At 54.5% G+C, this 24784-nt stretch overlaps 2 protein-coding genes across 3 annotated transcripts; one reads left to right on the forward strand and one right to left on the reverse strand.

The window, feature by feature from the left end:
- Window positions 1–224: 224 nt before the first annotated feature.
- Window positions 225–10281, forward strand: FKBP15 (FKBP prolyl isomerase family member 15). Its single transcript, XM_053473167.1, has 28 exons — window positions 225–375; window positions 1562–1665; window positions 1860–1953; window positions 2171–2240; window positions 2395–2469; window positions 2599–2697; window positions 2843–2992; window positions 3135–3203; window positions 3286–3429; window positions 3604–3725; window positions 3853–3901; window positions 4012–4131; window positions 4229–4316; window positions 4718–4824; window positions 4975–5071; window positions 5354–5463; window positions 5564–5677; window positions 5828–5922; window positions 6020–6122; window positions 6877–7048; window positions 7132–7268; window positions 7511–7657; window positions 7770–7853; window positions 8033–8134; window positions 8241–8348; window positions 8561–9264; window positions 9621–9711; window positions 9818–10281. The coding sequence occupies exons 1-28, from the start codon at window positions 326–328 to the stop codon at window positions 9899–9901; spliced, it is 3489 nt and encodes a 1162-aa protein (XP_053329142.1). The 5' UTR covers window positions 225–325; the 3' UTR covers window positions 9902–10281.
- Window positions 10282–13493: 3212 nt separating this feature from the next.
- Window positions 13494–24783, reverse strand: LRSAM1 (leucine rich repeat and sterile alpha motif containing 1). Of its 2 annotated transcripts, none has more exons than XM_053473812.1 (24): window positions 24709–24783; window positions 24409–24465; window positions 24276–24320; window positions 23938–24015; window positions 23730–23798; window positions 23413–23497; window positions 23075–23196; window positions 22875–22965; window positions 22364–22488; window positions 22098–22127; window positions 21852–21974; window positions 21456–21595; window positions 21294–21338; window positions 20869–20939; window positions 20471–20570; window positions 19805–19892; window positions 19508–19582; window positions 18369–18449; window positions 17389–17484; window positions 17050–17148; window positions 16796–16927; window positions 16208–16280; window positions 15564–15712; window positions 13494–15405 (listed from the first exon to the last, which is right to left on the reverse strand). In XM_053473812.1, exons 1-24 carry the CDS (start codon window positions 24781–24783, stop codon window positions 15280–15282), a joined length of 2175 nt encoding a protein of 724 aa, XP_053329787.1. In that variant the 3' UTR covers window positions 13494–15279. The 2 variants fall into 2 exon arrangements, with proteins under 2 accessions (XP_053329787.1, XP_053329788.1); XM_053473813.1 differs by having other exon boundaries at window positions 21861–21974; window positions 24709–24780.
- Between the last annotated feature and the right edge of the window lies 1 nt (window position 24784).

A 24784-nucleotide genomic window follows, 5' to 3' on the forward strand; every position in this document is an offset into this window, starting at 1 on the left:
TGAATGAAAACCCGGCGCCTCCGCCTTCCATCCAGCCACTGACCAATTAGCACCCAGAGGCGGGCCATTCTCCCTCTGATTGACCGGTACTAGTAACCGCAGCGAGGCGTGACACGCAGGAAATTGGGCTTTTGCTGCGTTCCAGGAGCAGACAGCGCCACGTTGTGGCTGTCTAACAGCGACATAACGACTTTTTACGGCAGCCGTAAAGAGAACAGCGAATCAGCTGCCTACCCCGTGACTCTTCCTCATCCCGGAAGAGACGGGAAGGAGCGGCTGCCGGTTGCTGGTCCCTGTATTCACTGTCACTAGGGGCCACAGCAGTATGTTCGGGGCAGAGGATGATGACACGGACTTTCTCTCCCCCACTGGAGGGTGAGTGACCCTGGAGCTCCCAGCAGGGGGCTGGAGGGGCCACTGGGTCAGATGCAGGGCTAGATCAGACTATACTGTAGTGGGTACGGGGAATGGCCTCCCAGCAGAGGAGGTAGGCTTGAGCTAAACACAGGAGTAACACTTTATTTACTGACAAAGCCTGCAGTCGGTCCCCAAAGTATTTGACAGAAATGCGTTTTAAATCTGATCGGCGCACGGAATGTGTTTAGTGCTCCGATCCAGCTTAATGTAACCGGTAGGTGACCCCAAAACCGCGACCCGAACCCCACCAAACGTCATATGTCCGCCTTGCCGTGTAGTTTGTATGACGCGGTATCTCTGTCCGCAGCGGTCAGGGTCCCGGAGATTCTCGTCAGCGTGACTTTAATGACGGGGTCTCTGCGCCACCCGTCTAGGGGTTTCACGACACGGAGCGCAGGGATCAGGGGGCAACTACGTGGGGGGGGCGCCCAGGAAGAATGACTTCTTTAGACGCTCTCTGAAACAGCGTCGAATACGCCAGGAATCCCAACCGCTGCTCCGTGAGACTCGGGTTCTATTAATGCCCGTAGGATTAGAACCAGATCCTGACCGGGAGCCGGTGCGATTAATCCCCCCCCCGTACCCCCCCCGTACCCCCCCCCGGTTTAATACACGCGCATCGTCCTGATACCCGACATGATAGAGCGGAGTGCTGAGCGTGCCCAGAGTGCCCAACGTGCCGCGCTTACCCCTCCAGTGTCATACAGAACGAGACGACGCGCTTCTCGGTGTCGTAAACCTGGCGGCTCGGCGGTCTTGTCTTTGGGGTCATTCGATGGGAGCTGTCTAACCGGACGGTCTGAGAGATCTCGGCGAAGGAGGAGCTCTCGCTAACCCGAGTCAGATGCTTCCTATTAATGTAATCAGGCTGCGGGTCGAGACATCCGGTTATAACCCCACGCGGGCCGGCGGTGCGCACAGTGCTTGTCGGGACGCCATGTCGGGGGAATGGAGGACTCGGTACCTGTGGCACGAAGCGCACGGGTTGGTTACGTGTTGGGTTTGGCTGCCCGCCGGACCTCCGATGCTTCGGGGTCCCCGAGCTGGGATGGAATGAAGGGGTCCGGCGGACCCAAATAATATATTCCGCTAAAGGGTTAAGTGAGACGAGCGACCCCTTTCAGCCGGAGTTTTTGTCTTGCAGGGCGAAGCTGGCCTCGCTGTTTGGGATGGACCAGTCCGAGAACCGGCCGGGCAACGAGTCCTTCCAGTACACGGCCCCCAAACAGCCAAAGAAGGGCCCGGCCGGTGAGTTCACGGGCACAGCGGGCACCCAAGTCTACCGGAAAGGGCACTAATACCTAAATAACTGTCTGGCGCCCCAAAGCCCCGCCGCGGATATACCAGTTGTAGGATGTGGGGGCAGCGGTGCTGGGTCGGGGGGGCAGCCTCTGCCGGGCGATGTCTGGAATTGGCTGATAATTTTTTTTTTTTTTTCTCAGGCCCAAAACCCCCCAAACCGTCCGGACCGGCAGCAGCAGCAGCAGGACCCGCGCCCTCCGTCCTCTTCGCCACCGCCGTGCACGCCTATAAATTGTAAGCTTTTTGGGTCAGTGGCCGGTCCTGGGCCCTGCCCGCCGTTCTTCCTCCCCGGGGATTTATTATTATTTCTCGGGTGTAAAAGATTTCTGGCTGTCTGCCGACGCGTCTGACTGTAATGAGCCGCGTTCTTATAAATCCCCCCCCCCCGGCGTGCTGATAACCCCCCCCCGGCGTTCTGATAACCCCCCCCCACGTGTTTTTGTTTTTTCAGCGTTGGCGGGCAGTACGTGAAGCAGGGGAAGTTCGGTGCGGCGGTTTTGGGTAACCATTCGGCTAAAGAGGTGAGATGCTGCTCCTGCCACTTACTGTATAGTCTGGGGATCCGCACCCTGTTGCCCCCCCCCCGCCCCGCCTTGTTGCCCCCCCGCCCCGCCTTGTTGCCCCCCCGCCCCGCACGTGCTGCGCTCTGACTGTCTGTCTCTGTCTGGAATCCAGTACAGGATCCTCCTCTACATCAGCCAGCAGCAGCCGGTCACCTCCACCCGGATCCACCCCGGCCTTGTCTTTACGGTGAGTGTGGCCCCCGGGGCCGGGTGAGTGTGGCCCCCGGGCCGGGCGAGTGTGGCCCCCCGCCGGGTGAGTGTCGCGGATGGGAAGTTGCCCCGCTCACGCACTTTCTGATGCCCCCTGCGCTCTCAGGTCCAGCAGAATAACTACGCCACGTTCTACGATGATCAGCGCCAGAACTGGTCCGTTATGTTCGAGTCGGAGGCGGCCGCCGCGGAGTTCAGTAAGCAGGTATTTATACGGCGGCTGGCGGCTTCGTGACTCGGAGCCCCGATGAACCAATGGGAGGTCGGCGAGTATAAACTCTGAGCCAGGGGCGGAATAAATAAATACGTTCACAGGCCTGGCGGGCCGTAACGCGCATGTCCCTCCGCAGGTCTGCATCGCCAGGTGTAACGGCTCTGCGAGTCTGGAGGGCGTCCTGTGCCAGGATCTGCTCCTGGGTGACGGGCCGGCGGCCGACGCTGGAGATCTGCTGGAAGTCGCTTACACCGGGTGGCTATTTCAGAACCAAGGCCTGGGCCAGGTACGCGGCGGGGGGTCCGCTAGGGTGGGATCTCCTGCGATCTGGTTTCCCATCGTTTAATTATTATTTATCATAAATGCTAATTAATGAACAAATCATGTACGTCGCCATGGTAACCTCATGGTTTATCTCTCCTGTTCAGGTGTTCGACTCGAATGTGCAGAAGGACAAAATGCTGCGGCTGAAGTTGGGGTCCGGGAAAGTCATTAAGGTGAGAGTCCGGGGACCCCCCAAATATTACCCCATTATCTGGCAGCCCCTTCCCGTTAACCCCAGACACTCTGTCCCTGCAGGGCTGGGAGGAAGGGATGCTGGGGATGAAGAGAGGCGGACGCCGGCTTCTGATTATTCCTCCTGCCCTGGGGTACGGAGCCCAAGGCCTGGCCGGGCGGATTCCTCCAAATTCAACCCTCGTGTTCGAGGTGGAAGTTAAACGGGTGAGCGATCGTCCGTCCGAATTAACCGTCCCCCCATTACTTTTATCGCTGTTGAGAAATTTGAAATAATAGGCGAAGGGGGAAGTATTTATTGGCTGCACTTTGCACTTCCTGTGTGTGTTTGGGGGGGGCTCTTTATTTAACTCTTTGTGGGACACATGCTCCATTTTGCAGATGAAGGTGAAGGATTTGGAGAGACAGAGCGTCGGATCTCGAGATTCTCCGGTGTCCTTGACAGACAGTTTACCCCAAGAATCTTTACCCCAAGCGCCGACCTCGGTGCCGCCCCAGCCGGGGTAAGACTGCGCCTCGTGTAATGCGCGATACACAGAGGGGCTTCACACGCGCGAAGTTTCAGTTGATTACGATAATTAATGATTAATATTATAAATACGATAATTAAGGTTTTTGCCCCCGGCACAGGGAGCCCGCCGTCCGAGCCAAGTCTAATTCCATCAGCGAGCAGCTTGCGGTAAGCGCCTGCAGCCGGCCCCCCGGCCCCCCCGTTATTATTACGTTTACTTACAGAGACGCCGGCGGATACCGTGGCACTCCTTAGTAGTTACGCGACTCTTTTCCCAGAATCCTGACATGGCGAAGGCGAAGCTTATCTCACGCATGGCGAGGATGGGCCAGCCGATGCTCCCCTTTCTGGCGGGAAGCGGCACCCCCCAGCCGGACTCCAGCGACTCGGACATGGAGGTGAGCACCGGGGCGGAATAATACCGTGCCTTTACCGGAAAGGGTGTTGGGTATAAATTGGCGTCTGATTTTGGTGTCGCTAAAACTCTTTTTGCAGGACCCTAATATTCAGAGGCTCTCTCCGCACCCCGCCGCACCGCTCCTCGTCCGACCCACTCCGCAGACAAGCCACACGCCGGCCCCAGGTAACGACCGGCAGCATCTTTTAGAGCTTAAAGGGGTTAAAATGACATTACAGGCTCTGCACTGACCGCACGGCCTCAGCGGTCTCTGGCTCAGACAGCGTTTCTTCTTCAACAACCGATCCCGAGGTTCAGATCCAGGGGCCGATGGCGGACAAGATCTGTGCTGCTCTGTTAAAGGATTTCTGTCTGGGTGACTTTTTTTACCTTCAGTCTCTTAGCTTTACTTCCTCTGCTGGGAGTCTGATCTGTGGATTCACTGACATTCCAGTGAAAAGCCGCTGTCTAATGAATTGCTCTGCGGTCTCCGGGGGTTGATGACTCCTCGGTGGTCTCTTCTCGGTGACTGTCTGATGTTCCTGGCCCCCGGGGGTTATTCTGATGTTCGCTCTCCTGTGTTGCAGCTCCTCAGACACAGCCTGCCCCAGGTCTCCATGTGCCCTCCGCTGCCCTCCTGCCCGTGGCCCCTCTCTCCTCCCAGGCCTTCCCGCCGGCGGCCCCCGGATTCCAGGTAATGCGCAGACGGCTCCAGGGAACGTAGCGGCATTTAGTCAGCCAGACCCGTTAGTCCGGGTCACTCGAGATCCGCGCGGCTTTATACACGGCTTATTCTCCGGGTCTCTGCGCAGAGTTCTAAACACACTTTACTCTAACCCTTTAGCCTTACGCTGGCATCCAGTACTCCGCATCTGCCGCCCAGCTGCAGCCAATGGGGTCCGTGTACCCCCCTCAGATACAGCAGCCGGCGCATTTTCAAGGTATGTGCTGCTGAACATGGGAGCCGCATTTATCGCATTAACCCTTCCCAGCTCGGGGGCTCCGAGGGTGTCAGGGAGGGGTGTTGGGGGGTAAATATACGTAGGTTACACCAGAAGCGGGGGCAGTAATTGGTCATTGAGCTTCCCGCTGTACTTGGCGCTCCTTACGGGGCTTTTCACGTCCGTTATCTGGGGCCCCGTAACGCGTTATTCTCCGTCCTGGGGAGAGGGGAGCGGGCGAACCGCATAGAAGTTATAACGAGAGCCACTTCCCTGCTGCAGCTGCCGGGGACGTCACCGCTTTCCTGATGACAGAAGCGCGGCAGCACAGCACCGAGATCCGAATGTCCGTCAGTAAAATCGCGGACAAGATCGATAACCTGGCGTCCAAGGTAAGCCGAGCCCCCCCAATACTCCCCTCCCCCGTTTCTGTCCTCTCCCCGTCCTGCGCCCCCCCTCTCCCCGTCTCACCTCCAGCTTCTGTTTCCGCAGGTCGACAATCTCCAGAAGGAGAACTCGGCTGCAGCTTCCCACCTGATCCCCGGGATCTCGTCCATCACCATGGAGAGCGCCATGATCATGAACAACATTCAGCGCATCGTCCAGGTGAATCCGCTCTGTTATTATTGATGTAGCGCCGTCGTATGCTGCAGCGCTGTACAGCAGACCTGCCCCCCCCACGGCTGATACAGAAAACGATTTAAGTGACTTTCAGGCAAATCAGCCGTTCCCGGAACCAACGGTTTATGTTTTCAGGAGAACGAGCGTCTGAAACAAGAGGTTCTGGATAAAAGCAGCCGAATCGAGGAGCAGAACGCGAAGATCGGGGAGCTCATCGCCCGCAACCAGAGGTGAGACCCGGGGGGGGTGTTGGGAGCGGTAACTGCCCCCCAGCGGCGCGCTCACTGCCCCCCCCGGCGGCGCACTCACCGCGTTTCCTCTCGCCAGGTACGTGGAGCAGAGTAACCGGTTAATGGAGCAGAGGAACGATTCCCTGCAGACCACGGCCGAGACCACGCAGGCCAAGGTGCTCCATGCCATGAAGGAGAAGGTACGGCAAGCGCAACAACACCCCCCCCCCGCCCCGGGGCTGATTCCTCCCCGACCTCAGTGAGGCATTTATCAGTTAAACACGGGGCAGGAGGAAAGATGGAGGGCCTGGGGCAGGGAACGTGTAGATCGAGGGGCCGCTGCTACGCTCCTTCATACAAAAGTAACAACTTGTTATTGAAATGAGGTGGAATTCTTGGGTTCAGGTGAGATTTAAATACTAAACAAGGATGTTATTTGACTCCTTGAGCCGCCGGGATGTTGTTTAGACTGACGTTAGGGGAGTACGGCGTGTCTGATTGGGTAACGCCGCGTCTGATTGGTTAACGCCACGCAGTGGGCTCTAATCCAGCGGCTCCTGCCGTGTTTTCTGATTGGCTGAACTTCTGCTGGTTCTCACTTTTGCTGCATTTTCTTCCCAGCATGCATTGCACACGGATCTGGGCGGGTGCCAGGTGAGGTCTGCAGGGCCCCTCTCCTCCCATTGTCTGTCTCGCCCTCTCGCCCTAGCCCTCTTTCTCGCCCCATTTCTCATGCTCTGTCTCGCTCTCCAAATGTCTGATTGTTCGCACGGGGTGTAGGCAGCGGCTCGGGGGGCGGATTAGCGTTTGCTCTGTTTTGGTGACATTAAATCATTTTTTACGTTTTTTTTCGTTATTAGAAATTAGAACATTTATAGCTGGACGTAGTTACCGTGAAGCTGGACGTGTTCTGGGCGCAGTCAGGGCCGGCTTGTAACCCGTTTTTTACGTCAGGTCGTATTGGCAGAGGAACTGGCTGCGGCGACCAATCAGGTGTCTCGGCTGCAGCTGGAGGTCACGACCTCCCAGAAGAAGGAGATGGAGCTGAGGACGCGGCTGGAGGCCGCCCTGCAGGACGCGGAGAGGAACGAGGTCCAGCTGAGCTCGCTTCGAGTCCAGCTGATCGGTGAGCGCATGCGCGGCTCGGTGTGTGAGCTGGAACCTGCCCGGGGCCGAGACACCAACGCGTCTTCTCCTTGTCTCTTTCAGAGGCGCAGGAGACGTCCGAGCGGACTAAAAGCCGCGCCAAGACCGAGAAAGACGGACGCCGGCAGCTGGAGGCCAGGTTGGCAGCGCTGGAGGAAGAGGCGGCGGATCTGAAGGCAGAGAAGGAGAATTTAGAGAAGGTAACTCGTCGTCCACACCCCGGCAGCAAGTCCCCGGCAGCGTACAGGCCGGCCGCGAGTCCCCGGCAATTCAGTCTCATTGATCTATTGCCGATAATTGGTTATTTCCATTGTCCTGAGGATTGTTGTCGTTGGCCTCAAAACATCTGTAAAGTAAAATAACTGAAATACCGGTTTCTGGACCCAAAAGCCCGGAGGAGGGAGTCTTTAAATGAACCCCTAACCCCTGTGTTCTGTCGCAGAGCCTCGCAGAGAGGACAAGGAGGTCTCGGCAGGACCGGCAGCGAGCGGAGGAAGAGCAGGAGGAGATACGCAGAACCTTCCAGGACGAGATCGAGGACCTCAAGCAGATCCTGAAGAAAACCCGTGAGCAGGCAGCCGCCGGGCAGGTCAGCAGAAACCGCGTCCCCGATAACGCGAGACCCCCTGCGTTCCCAAATATCTCAGCGGGGGAGGGGTGGTTGATTGTAGTTTTGTAACGCTGTCTGTGTGGCTTTAAAGCGCTCCTCGGGAAGAGATCTCGACGAGCAGAGACTGGCGGAGCTGGAGGTGCAGGCGGCGGAGCTGCAGCCGCTGAGAGACAAGGTGAGTCCTCGGCTGGGTTACCTGGGAGTCCCAAGAGCTGTCACTTTAATGACCGGTTCACTGTGTAAAGCATGCTGGGAGGACATCTTTATTACCCTGGGCACAGGCCCAGAGCGCTGAGCGTGGGATCCATTCCCCTCCGTTACATTTCATTGTCATACTTTCTCTATTCACCGCAGTGCGCGAAGCTTCAGAGTCAGCTGGCTGCTCTGACCGAGGAATACCGAAAAACGAGATCCAAGGTGGACGAGGCTGGTCCTGCCAAAGACACCACGGAGGAGGTGAGCATCATCCTGCGCCCCGGATGGATCTTCCTCCTGATTGGCGGCTTTGGGGGGTCCTCTGACTCCGGTAGGGTTCATGTGAAACGCTATAACGTTCCCCCAGGTGAAGAAGATAATGAATGGCGTTTTCCAATCCCTTCGATCAGAGTTTGACTTGGAGGAGACGTACAGCGGCCGGGCCGTGCTGGCCACCATCATGAGCACCATTAAGGTACAAAGACCTAAAGTATCCCCCCTGCTCACTAAAACGTAGTCACTAAACTCAGCCAATCAAGAGACTTTAATTTTTTTTGTGGCAAAAAGACACAGATTTGTGTCTGAAATCAGGAGAAATAAGATAAACGGTAACAATGAAGCGTTGAAGGCCAGGAGGCGTCTCCTCCATGACTGCTGACTCTTTGTTACGTTCTAAACCTCTTTCAGACAACCACACTGCGGTTACTGAACAAGCAGCAGGCCGAGGAGCCTGCGGGAAGCAGCAGCGAGGAAGAGGAGGAGGAAAGGACTGTAGCTCAAGCTGCCACCCATCCCGTGGAGCAGCCTGAGACAGAAGAGCGGACGGCGTCTGAGCCCCAAGAAATCCAGGAGGAGCCTGCCCGACGTCCAGAGGAAGAGACCTCAGAAACACAGTCAGATAGGCACGAGACTGCAAACAATGACTTCGATGCCCGGTCCGACGACGCTCCCCTGGAGGAGGAGGAGGAGGAGAGCTCTGTGGAGGTGTTTCAGGAGGTGATGGATCCGTCATCTGCTTTGGTACATATGATCTCCAGTGATCTGCCAGAGTCCAGCACGGTCACATATACAGAAGAAGGAGCGAGCGGGGGAGAATCTACAGAGGGCGACGAAGCTTTCACATCCGAAACGAATCCCTCTCCCGCTGAAGCCCCGACCGACGAGATCGAGTCTATAAATGGCCAAGAAGAGTCGCCTGCCCCCAACGTCCCCACCGCAGAGAACGGAGAGGAGAGAAGACCAGATGTTCCCCCAGCCTCGGGGAGCGAGCCGGACAGCGGCAGCCCTGTCCCTCCGACAGAACATACCTCGGCCGCGAATTCCTCCGCCGTCCCTCCCGCGAAGGAAGAGGATATCGCCGGCCAAGCGACGTCTCGGAAACTCGATGCCGGGTAATGTGTTTTACTTCTCTGTGAAATCGCAGGATAACCGATCGGACCTTAATATCTATCGATGGGTTAATGGTGATTCCGCCTTACCTGCGGGTTTGGCCACCACTGAGTCGCCCAAATGGACCGATCGAGATTTGAGTCTTTAGGACTAGATGAGGCGGTCGTAACCGTTTCCTTCTACAAGGTCGGTGGTTACCAATAATGACTACCCGTTCCGGGCACGCATGATGATGATGATGATGATGATGATGAGTGATTGGCGCCCTGGGGCTCCGCCTTTACAGGAAACCTAGAGATTTATTAAGACGGCTTTAGCCCGAAACAAGTAACGCTGAACGATAAACTTTATTTTTCAGTGCGGACAACGCTGAGGATGAAGATTTGTTTAAAATGGCTTCTCCCCGGCCCCAGAACGCCAAACGGGAAGAAGAAGACGAGGAGGAAGTGGTGAGTTCCCGCCTGTTGGCGATGGGTGTTAAGAAACGGGGAGATGATCTGGAACATTGTGGTGACTTTCCTCTCATGTCTGATACTTTGTATCCCGTGTTTTTAGAGCCTGAAAGGTCGCCCCCCTCCCGCTCCCCTCTTTGGAGATGAGGACGACGATGAGGATGATGACCTAGACTGGTTGGGATGAAGCCGGCTGGCGTCTCAATGGCCATTTCCGGGTTCTCACGATCCCGATAGATCCCGGGGAACACGAAAATAACAGCGAGGAACGGAAGAGGAACCACGAAAACCCTCGTTCCAGGGGCTGGAAGATCGGAGCCGGGTATTCCGTGTGCTCCTCCGCCTCGTGGACGCTCTCTTTTTTTTTTTTTTATGGCAATAAAACCTAAAGTCTGGTTTCCGTGCGGCCTGCGAGCTGTTAGTCGGCTGCCGATTGTGTATTTAATACGCAGCCTGAGATACCCGTCGTATGTATTCGAGAAATCGATGCTGGTTATAGAGAAACCGGACCCTGACTAATAGAACGTAAGAACATAATAAACGTCTAACCACAAAATATTATTAACATTCTGCGTTCCTCTCGTGTTTTAATTCTCTAAATCCTCGATGACAGAGACTCGCCGTTCATTTTCCTTGGGTTGAAGGGGTTAATTCTCTGTACTGTGTAAAGTTCAGCAGCGCTGTGGAATATGGTGGCGCTATATAAATACACACGCTCGGTACAGATAATGCCAGGGATATTAACCATTAAAATGATACTTTCCGTACACACCGTTTTAAGGGTTAATTGTTAAATCTAAATTTATTATAATTTTGCACAGCTTACGTTTCATTAGGTAATCATTTTATACATTGTTGCAGAAAACCAATTGTAATTATATATTTTTTTATATATTCTCTTTTATATATTTTTTTTATAATACGTCCCCGGATGAAGCTCTGTGATATTAATAATATATAATTCTATAATAATATCATTAATATATTCATTAAACATCCGTAAGAAGGGATTCGCTGGTGTGTAACTGCAGCTCTCACCATCCATAGCGTTAGACCGGCCACATACTGGGGATAATGAGAGTTGTAGTCTCACCCCTGCCGGGGATCTGCCTTGCGTTATGTAATAATCCGTCATTTATTTACCTTGGTGAGTGGGTGTAAGAAGTCGCCGTCTGTTGGGCCAACAAAATTATATAAAGTTGCGTAAGCTTTTGGGATCTGAAGAAGAGACCTCTGAGGCCCCAAAAAACTTCTATAATGGAAAATTCTTCGAAAAATGCAAAAATATGACCTACAGCACCTTAAATATAACCTGATGACATCACGCTTTTACCTAAAAGCTAAAGCTGTGTTGGAGTCCCTTTGTACTCTCTCTCTGCCGATGTTACCGTCTCTTGGATTCGACACCCATCACTCTCAGCATCCTCGTTCTCGGCAGTCTGTTTTTGCGTCTCTCTAATAGTAAAAGGAAGAGAGAAAGCACCTTCTCCATGAGCTCCGTGTGTCGGAATTCCAGACGGCAGCTTCTCTGTCATCAACGTGCGTTATGTAAACAAGATGGATGTAAAACATGTGCATTTCCAAGGTGCTGTTTCCCCATGCGCGGATAAATCCCATAGCCCCCTACCTCTGTACTGTCATGGCGGCGCGTCCGCTGGCCCTCTGTTTAAGGAGACATGAGGTTTACTGGCCAGTGAGGGGGCGACGGCATCCCTACTCACTACGTCCTCGCGTTGCCCGAGTTCGGGTTGACAGCTGGCGAGTTGAGTCCTCGTGGTTGAGTCTCGTTGGCTCCAGTTGGTTGATCCTCTTTGGATGGGAAGCCGTGTCGCCTTTTTACTTGAAGAAGAAGATGATGATGAAGAAGACGCAAGCGATGGTGACGATAAGCCCCAGCGCAAAGCAAATCCGGACCCTGTCGGCGGAGATAGATGTGGAGGCAGGGGATGGGTGGGCTTCAGACAGGGCCACCCGGCGGGTGATCCCCAGCAGGTAGGTGCTGCGAACTTCTTGCCTGTATCTGCCGCCCCACAGTTGGCCTTGGTCGAGGGGCACAACGTCGCTGACCGTGAAGATGGAGGGACGGGCCGAGTAGGCGCGATCGCTTGACAGGGTGGGAGAGGAATTGGGAGTGGAGCACCTGGAGCTCTGCGGAGAGGCATCTTCTGGCGATCTGGAGATCACGGTCTCCGTTGACGCCCGGCGCAGGGTCTCCTCGTCGGTTTTTAAGGCCTGGACTCCTTCTTCAGGCACGATGGTGACTTTGCGGCAGAAGGGACAAACCACGAAGGTCAGCAGCAAGCTGTGGCAGACCAGCTTCCGCAGGCAGTGGAGGCACAAGCTGTGGCCGCACTGCAGGGTCTTCGGGGCCCTGGATTTGGAGGACGTTCTATAGACCTCGTAGCAAATGGCGCACTCGCCCAGGGTGACCTCCTTCTGAGCCTCTAACGACGGCAGATCCATGGCGGTCAAGCGTGTCCAGTGGAGCACCAAGACAGGCCCTCGGCGTCCGGATTACAGTAATAGTGGAAGATGGACCACGAAATGTTCCACGTGGTCTTCAGACTAAGCCTTTATGTTTCTGTACGGACCGGGCGTAAGACGAGGTTTGCGGGGCCTATAAATAAAAGCACCGGGTCAAATTCTACTCAGATACGTAGTCCCATCAAACAACATGGCCCCCGCTGACCCTCGCACAATCACAATGCGGGTACAAGGACTGTTTAGGGGGTCACGGGGCTCCCCCAGCGTTGGGGGCAATGCTTTTCTCGCACCGGAATTGAATTTTTGTCTAAAGTACCCGCTGCAGATCACTAGAAAGTCCCGGGGAATTTGCTGATGGAGGAAGAACGAACGAATTCCACGAATATTTCCCTCTCCGGAGCTCCCGGGCGGGCGGCCAATCTCACCGCCAAGCGAACCAATCCGATTTACAGAGAGTTTTACTCCAGGAAAATTAATTATCACTCGATGCCCGGCGAGGAAGGAGATCTAAGTTCTCGCTGGGATCAGAACATAAACGTTCTCCTCCTTCTGCGTTCCGGGACCCGACGGACGGAAACCTCCACCGACGGACGCTCAGGTCTCCTTTAACGCCCCGACGTGCGCCTTCTTGTGACTCGGGAGCAGCCGCTCGAACGCCGGGTTCTTGGACGCGCGACGCTCCTTGTGGCCGAGGGACCGTGGACTCTGAGACCCCATGCCGGGGGAGCCGCGTCTTTATCACTAAACAAGTCCTGAGATAAAGCAGGGAAGAGCTGGAGGCGAAGCGGGGGTCACACAGAGCTGAACTTTGTCCGCTCTCCGCCGGTGGACAGTGACGGACCTCGGTTTGTTTGTCTTTGGCCGCTCGGCGAGTTCTTCAGAAAACAAGTTAATCTAAGACATCCCGACCAATGAAGGGAGCACGACCTCTCCGCCCCACCACGGGGCGCTTTACTTAGCAGACCGTGACAACGAGTCTTCTCCAGGTCAGGGACTTTTCGACTTGTCCGATCCCGTAAAAAAAGCAGCCTTAATTCAGAGTGTGACACGCGTGTTCGTTATTACATACCACAGAGCGTGTTCCCGGGCTGCATTCACAAGATCGGGAGTTCGCTGCGGAGGCAATTGCCTGAATTCATGAAGGGCCGACACTGGTGAGCTCCCCCTGCATGAAGCCGGCCCCCTATATCTGGTGACTCGCCGTTTAGTAAATAAGCCCATCAGACGGATTCTCTGAGACGGGACTTTGGCTTCTGGTTAAGGAGTCGCGGGGGGGGGGCGGGGGGGTTCATGCAAAAGGCACTTTTATTACCTGCGTGACAGTTTAACGACACGTTACAGAGCGACACAGCGTGACCGATTATACAACACGCAACTCCACGGCACAAGGTGCATAACACAAGGTGTATAACATTTGGGCTCGGGAGGGACCAGCGGAGATTTGGGGTCTTATTTAACCCTTTGGGTGGTGGTGGGGGGCAAATGTCGGATAACAAATGTGGTCTGTGAGCTGAAATACACAGAAAACGGGAAAAACAATAAAGCCCACAAACGGACGGACGGAGCGTAAGCTTTACGGACGCCAGCAAAGGGCAAACTGCTTCATGTTTCTCCCAGACTCCATAGGGGGGGGTATTTAAAAGCCTGATCTGCCCCCCAAACACGGAGGGAGCGGGAAGTAAGAATAATAAATTATACATTTAACATCCGCCTCCCTGCATCATTATTATGGCTTTTAATCAGGAGCCGGTTATGGCCCCCGGGGCGGGCGATTTCCATGATCAGGGGGTGGCAGGCGCTCTGGGGGCTCTCGGTTAATGCCTCCGCGTCTCGGCGGTCCGGGTTATGTTAGAGCACCGCTGACGCTCCTTCCCGTCACCGCGGGTTAATTATTGATCAGTCTGGTAATTACACCCAGCGGGCCATTAACCCTTCGCTCCCTTTGGCTCTTGGTATTCGGGAAGCCGGGGTGTTACTTGCGGGGTCCGCGGGGCGGCGGAGTCCTGGCCGGCCGCTGCGCTTCACAGATGGGTTTTAAGGAGCTCCCGGGGGAGTCCAGAGGCTGAGCAACTCGATGGCATTTAAAGGGTTAACGGCCAAAACAATAATAATAATAATGAACAGTTTTTTCATTGCTGACCCCCATAATATACATGCAGCTCCCTGGGACCCCATAGGCCGGAGGGTCTCAGCGTTGGTCCCCGGGGCCCCTGGTCCCCCGCTAGTTATTTCTAATCAAACCACCTGAATCATCTGAGGAGATCCTGAAAGCCACTCAGTTCTGGGAGGACAGACTCTGAGAAACTCTCAGCCGAGTGCCCTCACCGCTTCACCAACGCAAAACCCAAGACGATACCCGATGCGTTCCCTGTAACCAACGCCACATTTCCTTCACGTAAAGTGCAATCGAGTGATAAAAAAACAGCTATTTGATTAATAGCGGCCTGTCCGGAGGGGCCACTCCAGCCCCCAACATGTACGAGCGCACTACAGAGCAGTGACGCCCCCCTTCATTTAGTTATTCTCTTATACAGAGGAGGGGGCTTTCATTACCTCCCCCCATTTAATAAATAGCAAATTATAGCAAATAATCTTCCTAATAACACCCATATACCCCGGTTACATAATGCGGGGACCCCCTGCCATTCCATGCAGATACTCGGCCCCCTCATACAGCGCAGCATCATGCAGACGGTGAATGTGATATCTATACATTATACATATAGCCAGATACTCGGCACCGCTATACCCAGCAGCGAGCCAGCGGTTATATCCGATACTCAGCATTATCATACGCTGCCGCCGGCGACCTTACAGACAACGGCCTCCGGAACGACCCCTGGAACGTTAGATACTCCAGGTAACGGGGGATGGGGGGCAGAAAACGGGGCGCAAACATTTAAATACACAGAATGACGTACGAAAGGAGCCGGTTCACATTATCGAGCGGTGAGAAAGGGTTAAAGCAGCCCCCCATCCCGGGGCACGTGACCTTTAACCCCTTCTTACAGCTTTATCTCAGTCATTGCGATGGTTTGGGGAGCAGGGATAGGACGCGGTCCGTTCCCAGAATCCTCTCTGCTAGGCGCTGTGATAGATCCGTATCCGCTGGCTGATCTCGCCCCGGCACAGGGGGCAGATACGAAGGGCATCTCCGCAGGGGGCGCAGCAGCAGACGTGTCCGCAGCCGAGGAAGACGATCTGAGCCTAGAACGGGACGGAGAGCAGAGTCACGTATAGTGTATAGTGTATAGTGTATAGTGTATATGCCCCCTCAGATTTAACCCATTGCCAACCAAATTCTGCAGTTTCTGCCTCATTCCCGGGATGCATCGGGGCGGAATAACATGAACGTGAAACATTACCTCCTGCTCTAAACAGACCACGCACTCCGAGCTCCTGTTGGTCACTTCGGTGAATGGAACGGATTCAGGTTCCGGGGTTGGTTGGACGGGTTCCGGGGCGCTCGGCTCCGCAGGTTCAGGTGAGACGTTATACGCAGGATCCAGTTTACCTAAAAAGCAAAGAACTTCACCCAGAGTGACGCGAAACGGCATGTTACACGGCATAGAGGGGTGCGTGTGATACAGCGTGTTACACGGCATAGAAGGGTGCGTGTGATACAGCGTGTTACACGGCATAGGATGCGTGTGATACAGCGTGTTACACGGCATAGGATGCGTGTGATACAGCGTGTTACATGGCATAGGATGCGTGTGATATAGCGTGTTACACGGCATAGGATGCGTGTGATACAGCGTGTTACACGGCATAGGATGCGTGATACAGCATGTTACACGGCATAGAGGGGTGCGTGTGATACAGCGTGTTACACGGCATAGAGGGGTGCGTGTGATACAGCGTGTTACACGGCATAGAGGGGTGCGTGTGATACAGCGTGTTACACGGCATAGAGGGGTGCGTGTGATACAGCGTGTTACACGGCATAGAGGGGTGCGTGTGATACAGCGTGTTACACGGCATAGAGGGGTGCGTGTTACATTGTTACCTCTTCTCAGTTCCCAGATCTCTTTCGCCCGGTGGATGATGGACGCCTGCAGCCCGACTTCCTGCACTCCGATCTGCGTAATAAGACAGCCGGTGAGACGCCGGGACCCCCACATACAGTGACCGACTACGCGGTATCTGGGGGTAAATATCCTGCCCCTTCTCTAACGGGGGGGGGGGGTAAATATCCTGCCCCTTCTCTTACAGGTGGGGGTAAATATCCTGCCCCTTCCCTTACAGGTGGGGGTAAATATCCTGCCCCTTCTCTTACAGGTGGGGGTAAATATCCTGCCCCTTTTAGGAAATGCCCTCGCCGTAACTTTGCGAGAGAGAAACCGCCCTGCATACGGTTTAATGTCCATCAGGCTAAGGAGGCAATAAGTAACTGAATATCTGGGGGGTTTATGCAGCCCCTCGCAGTGTTTGCGGCCCCTCGCGGTGTTTGCGGCCCCTCGCGGTGTTTGCGGCCCCTCGCAGTGTTTGCGGCCCCTCGCGGTGTTTGCGGCCCCCGTCGTAAGCTCCCGATCTCCCTGAGCCCTGGGGTCTGTATCCGTCTCCTCCGGGGGGCCGCAGCTCTCACATCTCCTACCTTCTTCAGATCGGCCGGAGTCATCTTTGCCAGCATCTCCAGCGAGAAGCGGTGGTGGGCGAATATCGGCAGATACTTCTCAGCGGCCAGGTCCTTCATCAGGGCCACCAGTTCCTCCTCCAAGCCTTCTTCCTACAGAGAGAACCGGCACGGCGTAACGTCCACGGGGCAAACACCAGATTTATTCTCAGCTTACTTCTCAGCTGGAACGCGGGGCTGGGTGCCACTACCCCCTTTGGCTTCGGTCCACTCACCTGGAGTCGGAGGGACAGCGGCTTCTGGTTGAGCAGGCGCTGGTACTGGATCAGCCAGTAGTTCTCCTGGTTGGCTTCGCTCTTGGCATCCATCTCAATCTATGGAAAGTCACAAACGCCCTACAAGTTACCCCACGGCAGGCGGGAGGGTACAACGGGCAGAGTCTGAGTATAAATACCCTGCGGTGGATCGGTCACTACTGGGGGGTTGGGTTACTACGGAGGTACCGACAGCCTATTCCCAGCGCGGCCTCGGACCGGCCACAGGCACTCGTACGTCCACATGACTACACAACGAAGGAGACGGCAGCCGGTGCTGTCCACGAACGGCCATCTTACCAAAACATTCCTCAGCTCTTCCTCCCGCTGCTTCTTGTCTTTGAGAAGTTGCTGTAGGAGTTCGCTGAGGGCCCGGCGCTGCTCGGAGATCTCCTCCTGCGGCGGAGACAAAGTCAAGTCACCGGCGATATAACGCGGCGTCGGGGCGGGGGGGATTCTGCTGTATAACACCCCACCGGAGAAGGGGCAGTAATGGGGGTTAGTGGACGGGGCAGGTGGGATCAGGGGAAGGGAGGGCCGGTCTGGAGATGGCTTTGGGGATGTCCGAGACCAAAGATTAAGGAGGAAGGATGAAGAGGGACGAGAGACTGGGGCAAGAACAATCAAACCTGCCCCCCAGTCTTACTAAAGGGCAATTAGCCTCCTGATCCTCTATCCTTCCGCTAACGGCGTTAACCCTTTAATGAACACAAATGACCCGACAAAGACAGGACGAGGAACACAGCCCGGCCCGGGAGACCTGCGAGCCGACGGTGTGCGGACGAGACGAGTCCCGTAAACACGGCGGAGCTTCACTCAGGACCGTCGGCACGCAGAACGCCAACTCAGTCCCGGGGAACACCGCACAAAAAACACAGACAGACGGACCGACAAGAGACGCACAGACACAATGTACAAAATACACGGACAGTCACGGGGGTACACGCGGCATGACGATACACAACGCACGCTAACGAGACATACAGCGCGACACGGGCACGAGACACGTCATACGGGTACAAGAGACGGGCACATGATGGAAGCGAGAGACATGAGAAGGCAGCGCAGATCCCTCACAAACACCGGGGTTTTACCAAAATCCGCGATTATCCTCCTTAGTTCTACGGACGGACTCAACGGGGCCACAAGCTCCTATCTGCTGCCAGCGCTCCCATTCCTGCCGTACCGGGGGGTGATCTAACGGGAAATGCCTGTCCTGGATAGATTTGCCTGTCTGGGGGGCAGACCTTGGGGCGAGAGACCTGGGGGTAACCACATACCTGCAGCGCCTCGGTGTCGAGCTCTTGCCTGGTAATCTCCAGCTGGGTCAGTTTCATTAACTCACTCTCTATTAATATAATCTAGACAGAAGACGAGACAGGGAGGTTTGGGTCAATTAACTTCCCGCTTGCTTGCCGTGCCGCCGGACCGTGGTCATGCGCCGCGGCAGGGAAACGGTTACACAAGCCTCAGAAGCTTAAATCGCAAGGTTAAATATACATAGAAAGGGAGCCAAAACCTCCTTAAAAGCCTCCTTAAAAAAAAACCATCCAGCAGGGCATCTTGTAACGCTTCCCCCGCTGGGTAATTGGATCTGCTGACATTGGGGTATTTACAGCTTCGAGGGTAATTGCAGGTCACCCCATCGTGTTCAGAGGACGGCCGGAGGGGGGGGACAAGGGGTTAATAAGATGTCTAATCTCCAGTCTCTAATCATCTGCAGACTGTATGGAATTAGTAGTGCCCAGAGTGCCCGTATATAGTGGGCACGAGACTCAAACAGGTCTATAAAACCCTAAAACCGTTGCCGAGTGATATTCAACAGCAACAAAAAATGCAAATAAATAAGAAGCAGGAAAGCCAGAAATCAAAGGAAATAAAGCTGCAAAAACGCTGAAATGTTTGCAGGGGGGATGCGATGGATGCGGCCCGGCCCTGCCGGACGATGGATTAAATGCACGGCTGTTCAGGCTGCTAGCGGCGGACGCGGCATTTCAGAGGAGGAAGGAGCGTTACTGCGAGAGCGCGGGGAACCCGTCCCAAACGTCAACGCAACAGAATCAAGAAGAGAGGCTACAACGTCACCCAAAGCCGGCAGTTTGGGGCCCCTTGGTGACGTTCCGGAGACCCCCGGGGGCTCCTGGTCTCACGACGTTATAAGGAGCCTTTAAGGCGGCCTGGCGTTACGTTACGGGTCACAGGTAGACACCAGAAGACCGGATTTACGGGTAAAGCGCTCTGACGATCCGCCTGCCGCCCGGCAGCGAGACGGGGATCGGGAGACGTTTAATAATAATAATAATAATAATAATTCATTTCGGGTTTTTTAGGGGATTTTTCCCGCTCCAGCCTGAAATGCTGCCTCCTGGGAAATGGCGGATACGGTTACCTGCCGAGCGCCTCCTCGGCCCCCACTCACCTGCTCCCTTATCTGTCTGTGCATCAGGTCCTTCTTTAGCTGCAGAGCCTCGAAGGCGGCTTTCTGGATCTCCGACTGCAAGAGGAGATAAAAAAATGTCATTTCGCCGCTAAGTAAATCCCTTTAACGTTTGGCGAGAGCCGGGCGGCACTCGGGGACGCTGCCGGTACATACAACGGATGGGGGAAGGAGAAAGCCACTCGGCAGGTTGGTGTATTAGCGGCGTCGGGTTCGGAGTGCGGGGCTCGGCGCGGCACAGGGGTCCGATCTACGTCCGCGGACCCCCTAGCGACGTACCTCCTGCAGGATCTGGCTGATGGCCTTGCTGTGATCCAGCTGCTGCCACGCTTGGATTTGCTGCAACTTGTGATCCATATCCGCCAGGCTGCAAAATATAACGTAAGAGGATCATGGGAGATATTTAACCCCTTGTCGTACACAGGCCCGCCTGCGATGTCAGGAGTGGAAAGTGGCGCCGTGTGCCGTACCGGCAGAGAAGCGCGTGGGCGGCACCAAAAAAAAAAAACCAACAGGAAAGTAACTAATTATTGGCGCTTTCCCGGTGCTCTACGGCCAAGAGACCCAAAGAACTGATGGTGTACGTCCCCTGCCGCGAATGGCACCGCGCCCCGGCACACGTTGGCGCTTATCAATAATAATTAATAAAACAGTTATCTGTTTACTGTGTCGCCCATCGTGGATCGGGCGATATCTGTAGGGAGGGCTTGGAACGAAGACGTGGAAATTTCCATCGGAACGTATGGATCCGAGCGCCCGTCACGCGGATTAACGGATAATCCGGCTGCTTCATACAGAGGGTCCAATCATTGACAGATCGTCTGCGGTTTGGTTACTTTGTGACTCTACCTGCAACCTAAACGTTAACCGGCATCTGCCCCGGTGCCAACAATCTATACCTACAGCCCCCCGCTCACGCTGGGTTAGCGGTCACCGGCTTCTCACCTGGAGCACGCCTGGTGGACCATCTCCTGGCGCCTGGACTCGTAGGCCATCTGGAGAAGCCGGCTTTTGTAACTTTCTCGTAGCATCTGCTGCATGGCGGCTGCACGGGGCGAGACGGTAATTGTTAAAGAGATTAGGGGGTGCAGATCCCGATAAATCGGAACCACTTGGCTCTGAAAGGGTTAGCCGATATTTTTTTGTGATTAAATACATTTTTAGAAGAACAAAAATATAGATTTTATCCGTTTGGAAAAAGCTAAATGCTGCAAATCTCTGTTTCTTTAGAAACGCCTCCTGTCCCCCAACGGTTTCTCCTCGATACCAGCCTTCAAAATGTACAAAAATGGAACTGAATCTTCAATCCGAAGTATATTTTGGTAGCCGCCTGCTGCACTTACCGGCCACTTCCTTTCGCCGGAGGTTGTCCGCTTCCTCCTGGGTGATGGCCATCAGCTGCTCCATCCTAATCCTGGAAGGTACCAAACGCCATTGTGATGCCATGTGACTATGTTAATATAAGGGCGCTATATACGGGGCTAAAGGATAACGCTGCCTAGCTCCGCCTCAGGGAGTGGCTTTAACGCCATCCAGGTCTGAGCGCCTCCTGGGAGTGGTTATATCCATATGCAAATCTGCTGTTCTTATGGGAGTGGCTTAATATTAATCCTGCCCATGCAGAACCCACCTGCACTTTACACACGCGCAGAGAAGATCTCGTAATACTTAAATGGCCACAAAACAGACCTTAACTTCCCGACGAGACAGAGGAAGACGGCAGCCGACTTAGACAGCTCCGAACTTTCAACACGCGGACGTCACTTACCTCTCATCTTCCAGGGACTTTAAAATGGCAACGCTTTGCTTCTGTCTGCAATAAAATGTAACCATGAGTTTCTTCATCATACCGATAACGGCTAGCATCGTACGGGGGGGGGGCGAATCTGACGCCCCCCTCCCCCACCCGGGACACCAGGAACTGTCTGACCTGCGGTTGTCCTGCAATAAATTTGAGATGCGGCAGGAGATCCCTCTCTCCATCTGCTTGAGCTGTTCCTGCAGCTGAAGCCGCTCGCTCTGCAGCCTCCGCTGGTGTTGGTTTAGCCCTCTATCCAACCTGGACTGCTCCTGAGACAAAAGCACAAGACGTCAGCCACGCGGGACTGTCTCAAACATGCGCAGACCACCTGGTTTACAAGGGCTTATTTGTCACTAAAGAGGCCATGTCACCAAAACCAGGAAAAGTGGGAGCTGAAGACCACTCTGGGTCCTGACCCCGACTCATCTGCAGTAACCCCGGCCGGCTAACAGCCCCCGATATCTATCCTCCCCCCCGCCCGCGCGAACTCTGGGTTCTGAGGGTCTCACTGTAGACTGCAGCCACCTTTTTCACCATCTGCAGTATCTCATCCTTCTGGGAGCCGATTTGCTGGACAAGCTGCGCATGCTCTCTCTGTTCCAAGTCTAAACGTCGCTCAAATTCCAGTTTTTCTATCGTTTTTTGTTCCTATGAAAGCAGAAAAAAAGCAAAAAAAACCCATTAAAACCCAGCGTTGGGTACATAACACCGACGAGAGAGCTGCCCATCTCTGGCCAAAACCACGTTGTTTAGTTCTCCTGCGGAACTCACCTTTCTCCTTTCATATTCCGAAAACTTATTCTGAAAAATAAAGAGATGGGAAAAAAAAACTAGTTTAAAAGTCTGGGTGCATTGCAGCAAATAATAGAACTCCTTGGTCTTAATGCCCCCAGAGACACATTAAGCTCACAGAAGGAGGAAGATCTCGTAGGCTCATTAACCGATTAACCCAACGAGGTTTGGGATCTAAATATCACACAATCTATAACAGGGGATAAAGTAACATTAATGTAGCGATAGAAATATCCGGGGCGCACCTGCCACTCCGTGTCCAGTCTGGGGGGCGCTGAGACCGTCCCGTCCACACAATCCACTTCAGACTCCGTGTTCTCCAGGACGGAGAGCAGGTACTGGGAAGGAGGGCAATACTCAATGCCGATCTCTAAACGGGGAAACGAGAGCGAGTTACGGAGATTCCCCGACGCTGCAAATACCGTTACGGTCCGTTCTGTAGTTTTCACGTCCTTTTTGTACGGAGTCTGCTGGCGCTTCGTAAATAAACGATAAAGCGGCGTAAAGAGCGGCGGGTCCAGGAGCGTCGCCTCTCGCTCTCTGATATCCGGGGCTTTACCCGAGTCTAGTAACGGTCTATCGCCAGCAGGGGCCGGAAGCAGCGCCGGGATTAGCGACACGGAAACGGAAAATCCTTCCTCACACGAAAGGCTGGGGGTTCTGTACACGCCAAGCGATTACCGGTATCCACCATTCCAGGCGCTTACCAGGGTATAACGACTAATTATCACCGGCGGGCACCTGATCAGTTCATACCTGTGCACAGGTAGCGCTGCACGGCTTCAGTTCCCTCCACGCACACGGCCTCCGGGGGGTACGTCATATCGGTCGTATCCAGGGACAGCATCTACGGAACACATGTACGGAACACATGTACGGAACACACGTACGGATTACACGTGAGGATTACACGATATTCACCCGTCTGCATGCCTGCCCCAGAACACGCAGCTCACCTCCAGCGTCCGGACGTTGGCGAGCGCTGCAGGAAGCGCGCTCAGCCTGTTCTCGGTGATATCGAGGGTCCGCAGGCTCCGCAGCCCCCCTACTGTCCGGGGAAGGGTCTTCAGTTTATTCCCTAGAGATAAAAATGAAAGGGATCTCCCGTGAGAGCGAGAGACGCCGGGGCAGGAGACAACGAGACGTCTACCAAGAAACGAGCAAGAGACCGACGTGTCGCAAAACACGAAGCATGGACTGCTTATAAAAACAGGAGAATCGGGTTTTTATTGCTTATGAATTCGTTGAGATGACTCACGGACGGCAGCTCCTTCTTAGTAATAAAATTTGGTACCTTTCAGGTTTAGGGTCTGAAGCTGGACGAGGTCTCCGATGGAGTCGGGAAGAGACCGTAAGAGATTTAGTTCAACATTCAACACCTGCAGAGAGAGAACGTGAGTACAGATCTCATCGGTCCTTCTAAAATCCAGCTCATGCGCTCCCACTCCACCTCTGAACATGCGCAAAGACTCTCGTGTCTAAAAGACACTCTAATGAGATTCCCCGTTACCCAAATCCTTCATAAATCTCATTAAAATTGCATCGGCCGTCCAGAGACATTATTACTGGAACTTGCGCTAGACACGGTTGTCCACCATCTCCCCACCTTACCCGTAAAGAGGTCAGCTGACCAACGTCATCAGGAAGGGACGGAATCTTGTTGTCGTGGAGATCGAGGACCTAAATGCAAAAAGTGGCATTAACCCTTTAATACATTTTCTTTACATACATCTGATAAACGTTTCCGGGTTGATATAAATTCTGAGATACCGAGATATCGTTACGTTTACACGACGGTCCGTGCGAGCGCGTTCTCTACCTTTAAGGCTGAAAGGTCCAGAATTTGGCACGATTTGGGCACGAGCTGCGTTAAAAAATTGCTGTGAAGAATCAACACCTGCGAGAAAAAGCGGAGATCTGGAAATTAGAACGTTACGTCTGAGAACGCGAGCGATTCGTGGAACCGGAACCGGGGGGAACGGACGCGGAACTGGAAGCGGGGGGAACAGACGCGGAACTGGAAGCGGGGGGAACGGACACGGAACTGGAAGCGGGGGGAACGGCCGCCGAACTGGAAGCGGGGGGGGGCGGACGCCGAACTGGAAGCGGGGGGGGCGGACGCCGAACTGGAAGCGGGGGGCGTAATTGCGGACGCACCTTTTTCTGCAAAACCCGGCATGTCGAGAAAACTCCGTCCGGGATCTAAAAACAGACGAGGGAGACTCAGGTAAGTCGGCGCGTTCCGGCGTAACGCCAGCCGAGTATTCATGAAACAGAGACCCCCGCTTACCTCGGATAGTTCGCATTTCGAGAGGTCCAAGATGTCGTCGGCCCCGGCCTCCTTAGCCTGCAGGGAAACAATAAGAAGATGAATGGCCATGTCTGCTAAACGGCATTATCGCTGCAGGCGCCTTGTGTGTTGTGTGCAGGAATAACACTGTTTAGCAGACATGGCCATTCAAAATGGCCTGTTTTCCAGTCAGTAACACTGGAAATGGGTTTGTTTCGGAGAGTAACCCGCTATTTTCTGGTATTTTTTAGCGAGCGGAGGGCGAGTCTCCGAGCCGAGAAGCTGACGCTCCGTGTTTACCAGGCACAGCTGATATTCCAGCCGCTTGCGGGCTTCGCTGCTCTGCTTCGGTCTGCGGGAGAAGAGCGGCATCATG

This window comes from Spea bombifrons, chromosome 8 (assembly GCF_027358695.1).
Source record: "Spea bombifrons isolate aSpeBom1 chromosome 8, aSpeBom1.2.pri, whole genome shotgun sequence".
NCBI lineage: Eukaryota > Metazoa > Chordata > Amphibia > Anura > Pelobatidae > Spea > Spea bombifrons.

Excerpts from the sequence above, each read along its gene's own strand:
- LRSAM1 (XM_053473812.1), bottom strand. The coding sequence starts at position 24,783 with ATGATGCCGCTCTTCTCCCGCAGACCGAAGCAGAGCAGCGAAGCCCGC. Across the intron at positions 22,489-22,874 it reads GCAGCGCTACCTGTGCACAG|AGATCGGCATTGAGTATTGC; the intron begins GTATGAACTGAT and ends TTCCCCGTTTAG. Across the intron at positions 21,596-21,851 it reads TACTGCAGATGGTGAAAAAG|GAGCAGTCCAGGTTGGATAG; the intron begins GTGGCTGCAGTC and ends CTTTTGTCTCAG.
- FKBP15 (XM_053473167.1), top strand. The coding sequence starts at position 326 with ATGTTCGGGGCAGAGGATGATGACACGGACTTTCTCTCCCCCACTGGA. Across the intron at positions 5,678-5,827 it reads ACATTCAGCGCATCGTCCAG|GAGAACGAGCGTCTGAAACA; the intron begins GTGAATCCGCTC and ends TTATGTTTTCAG. Across the intron at positions 8,135-8,240 it reads CCAAAGACACCACGGAGGAG|GTGAAGAAGATAATGAATGG; the intron begins GTGAGCATCATC and ends ACGTTCCCCCAG.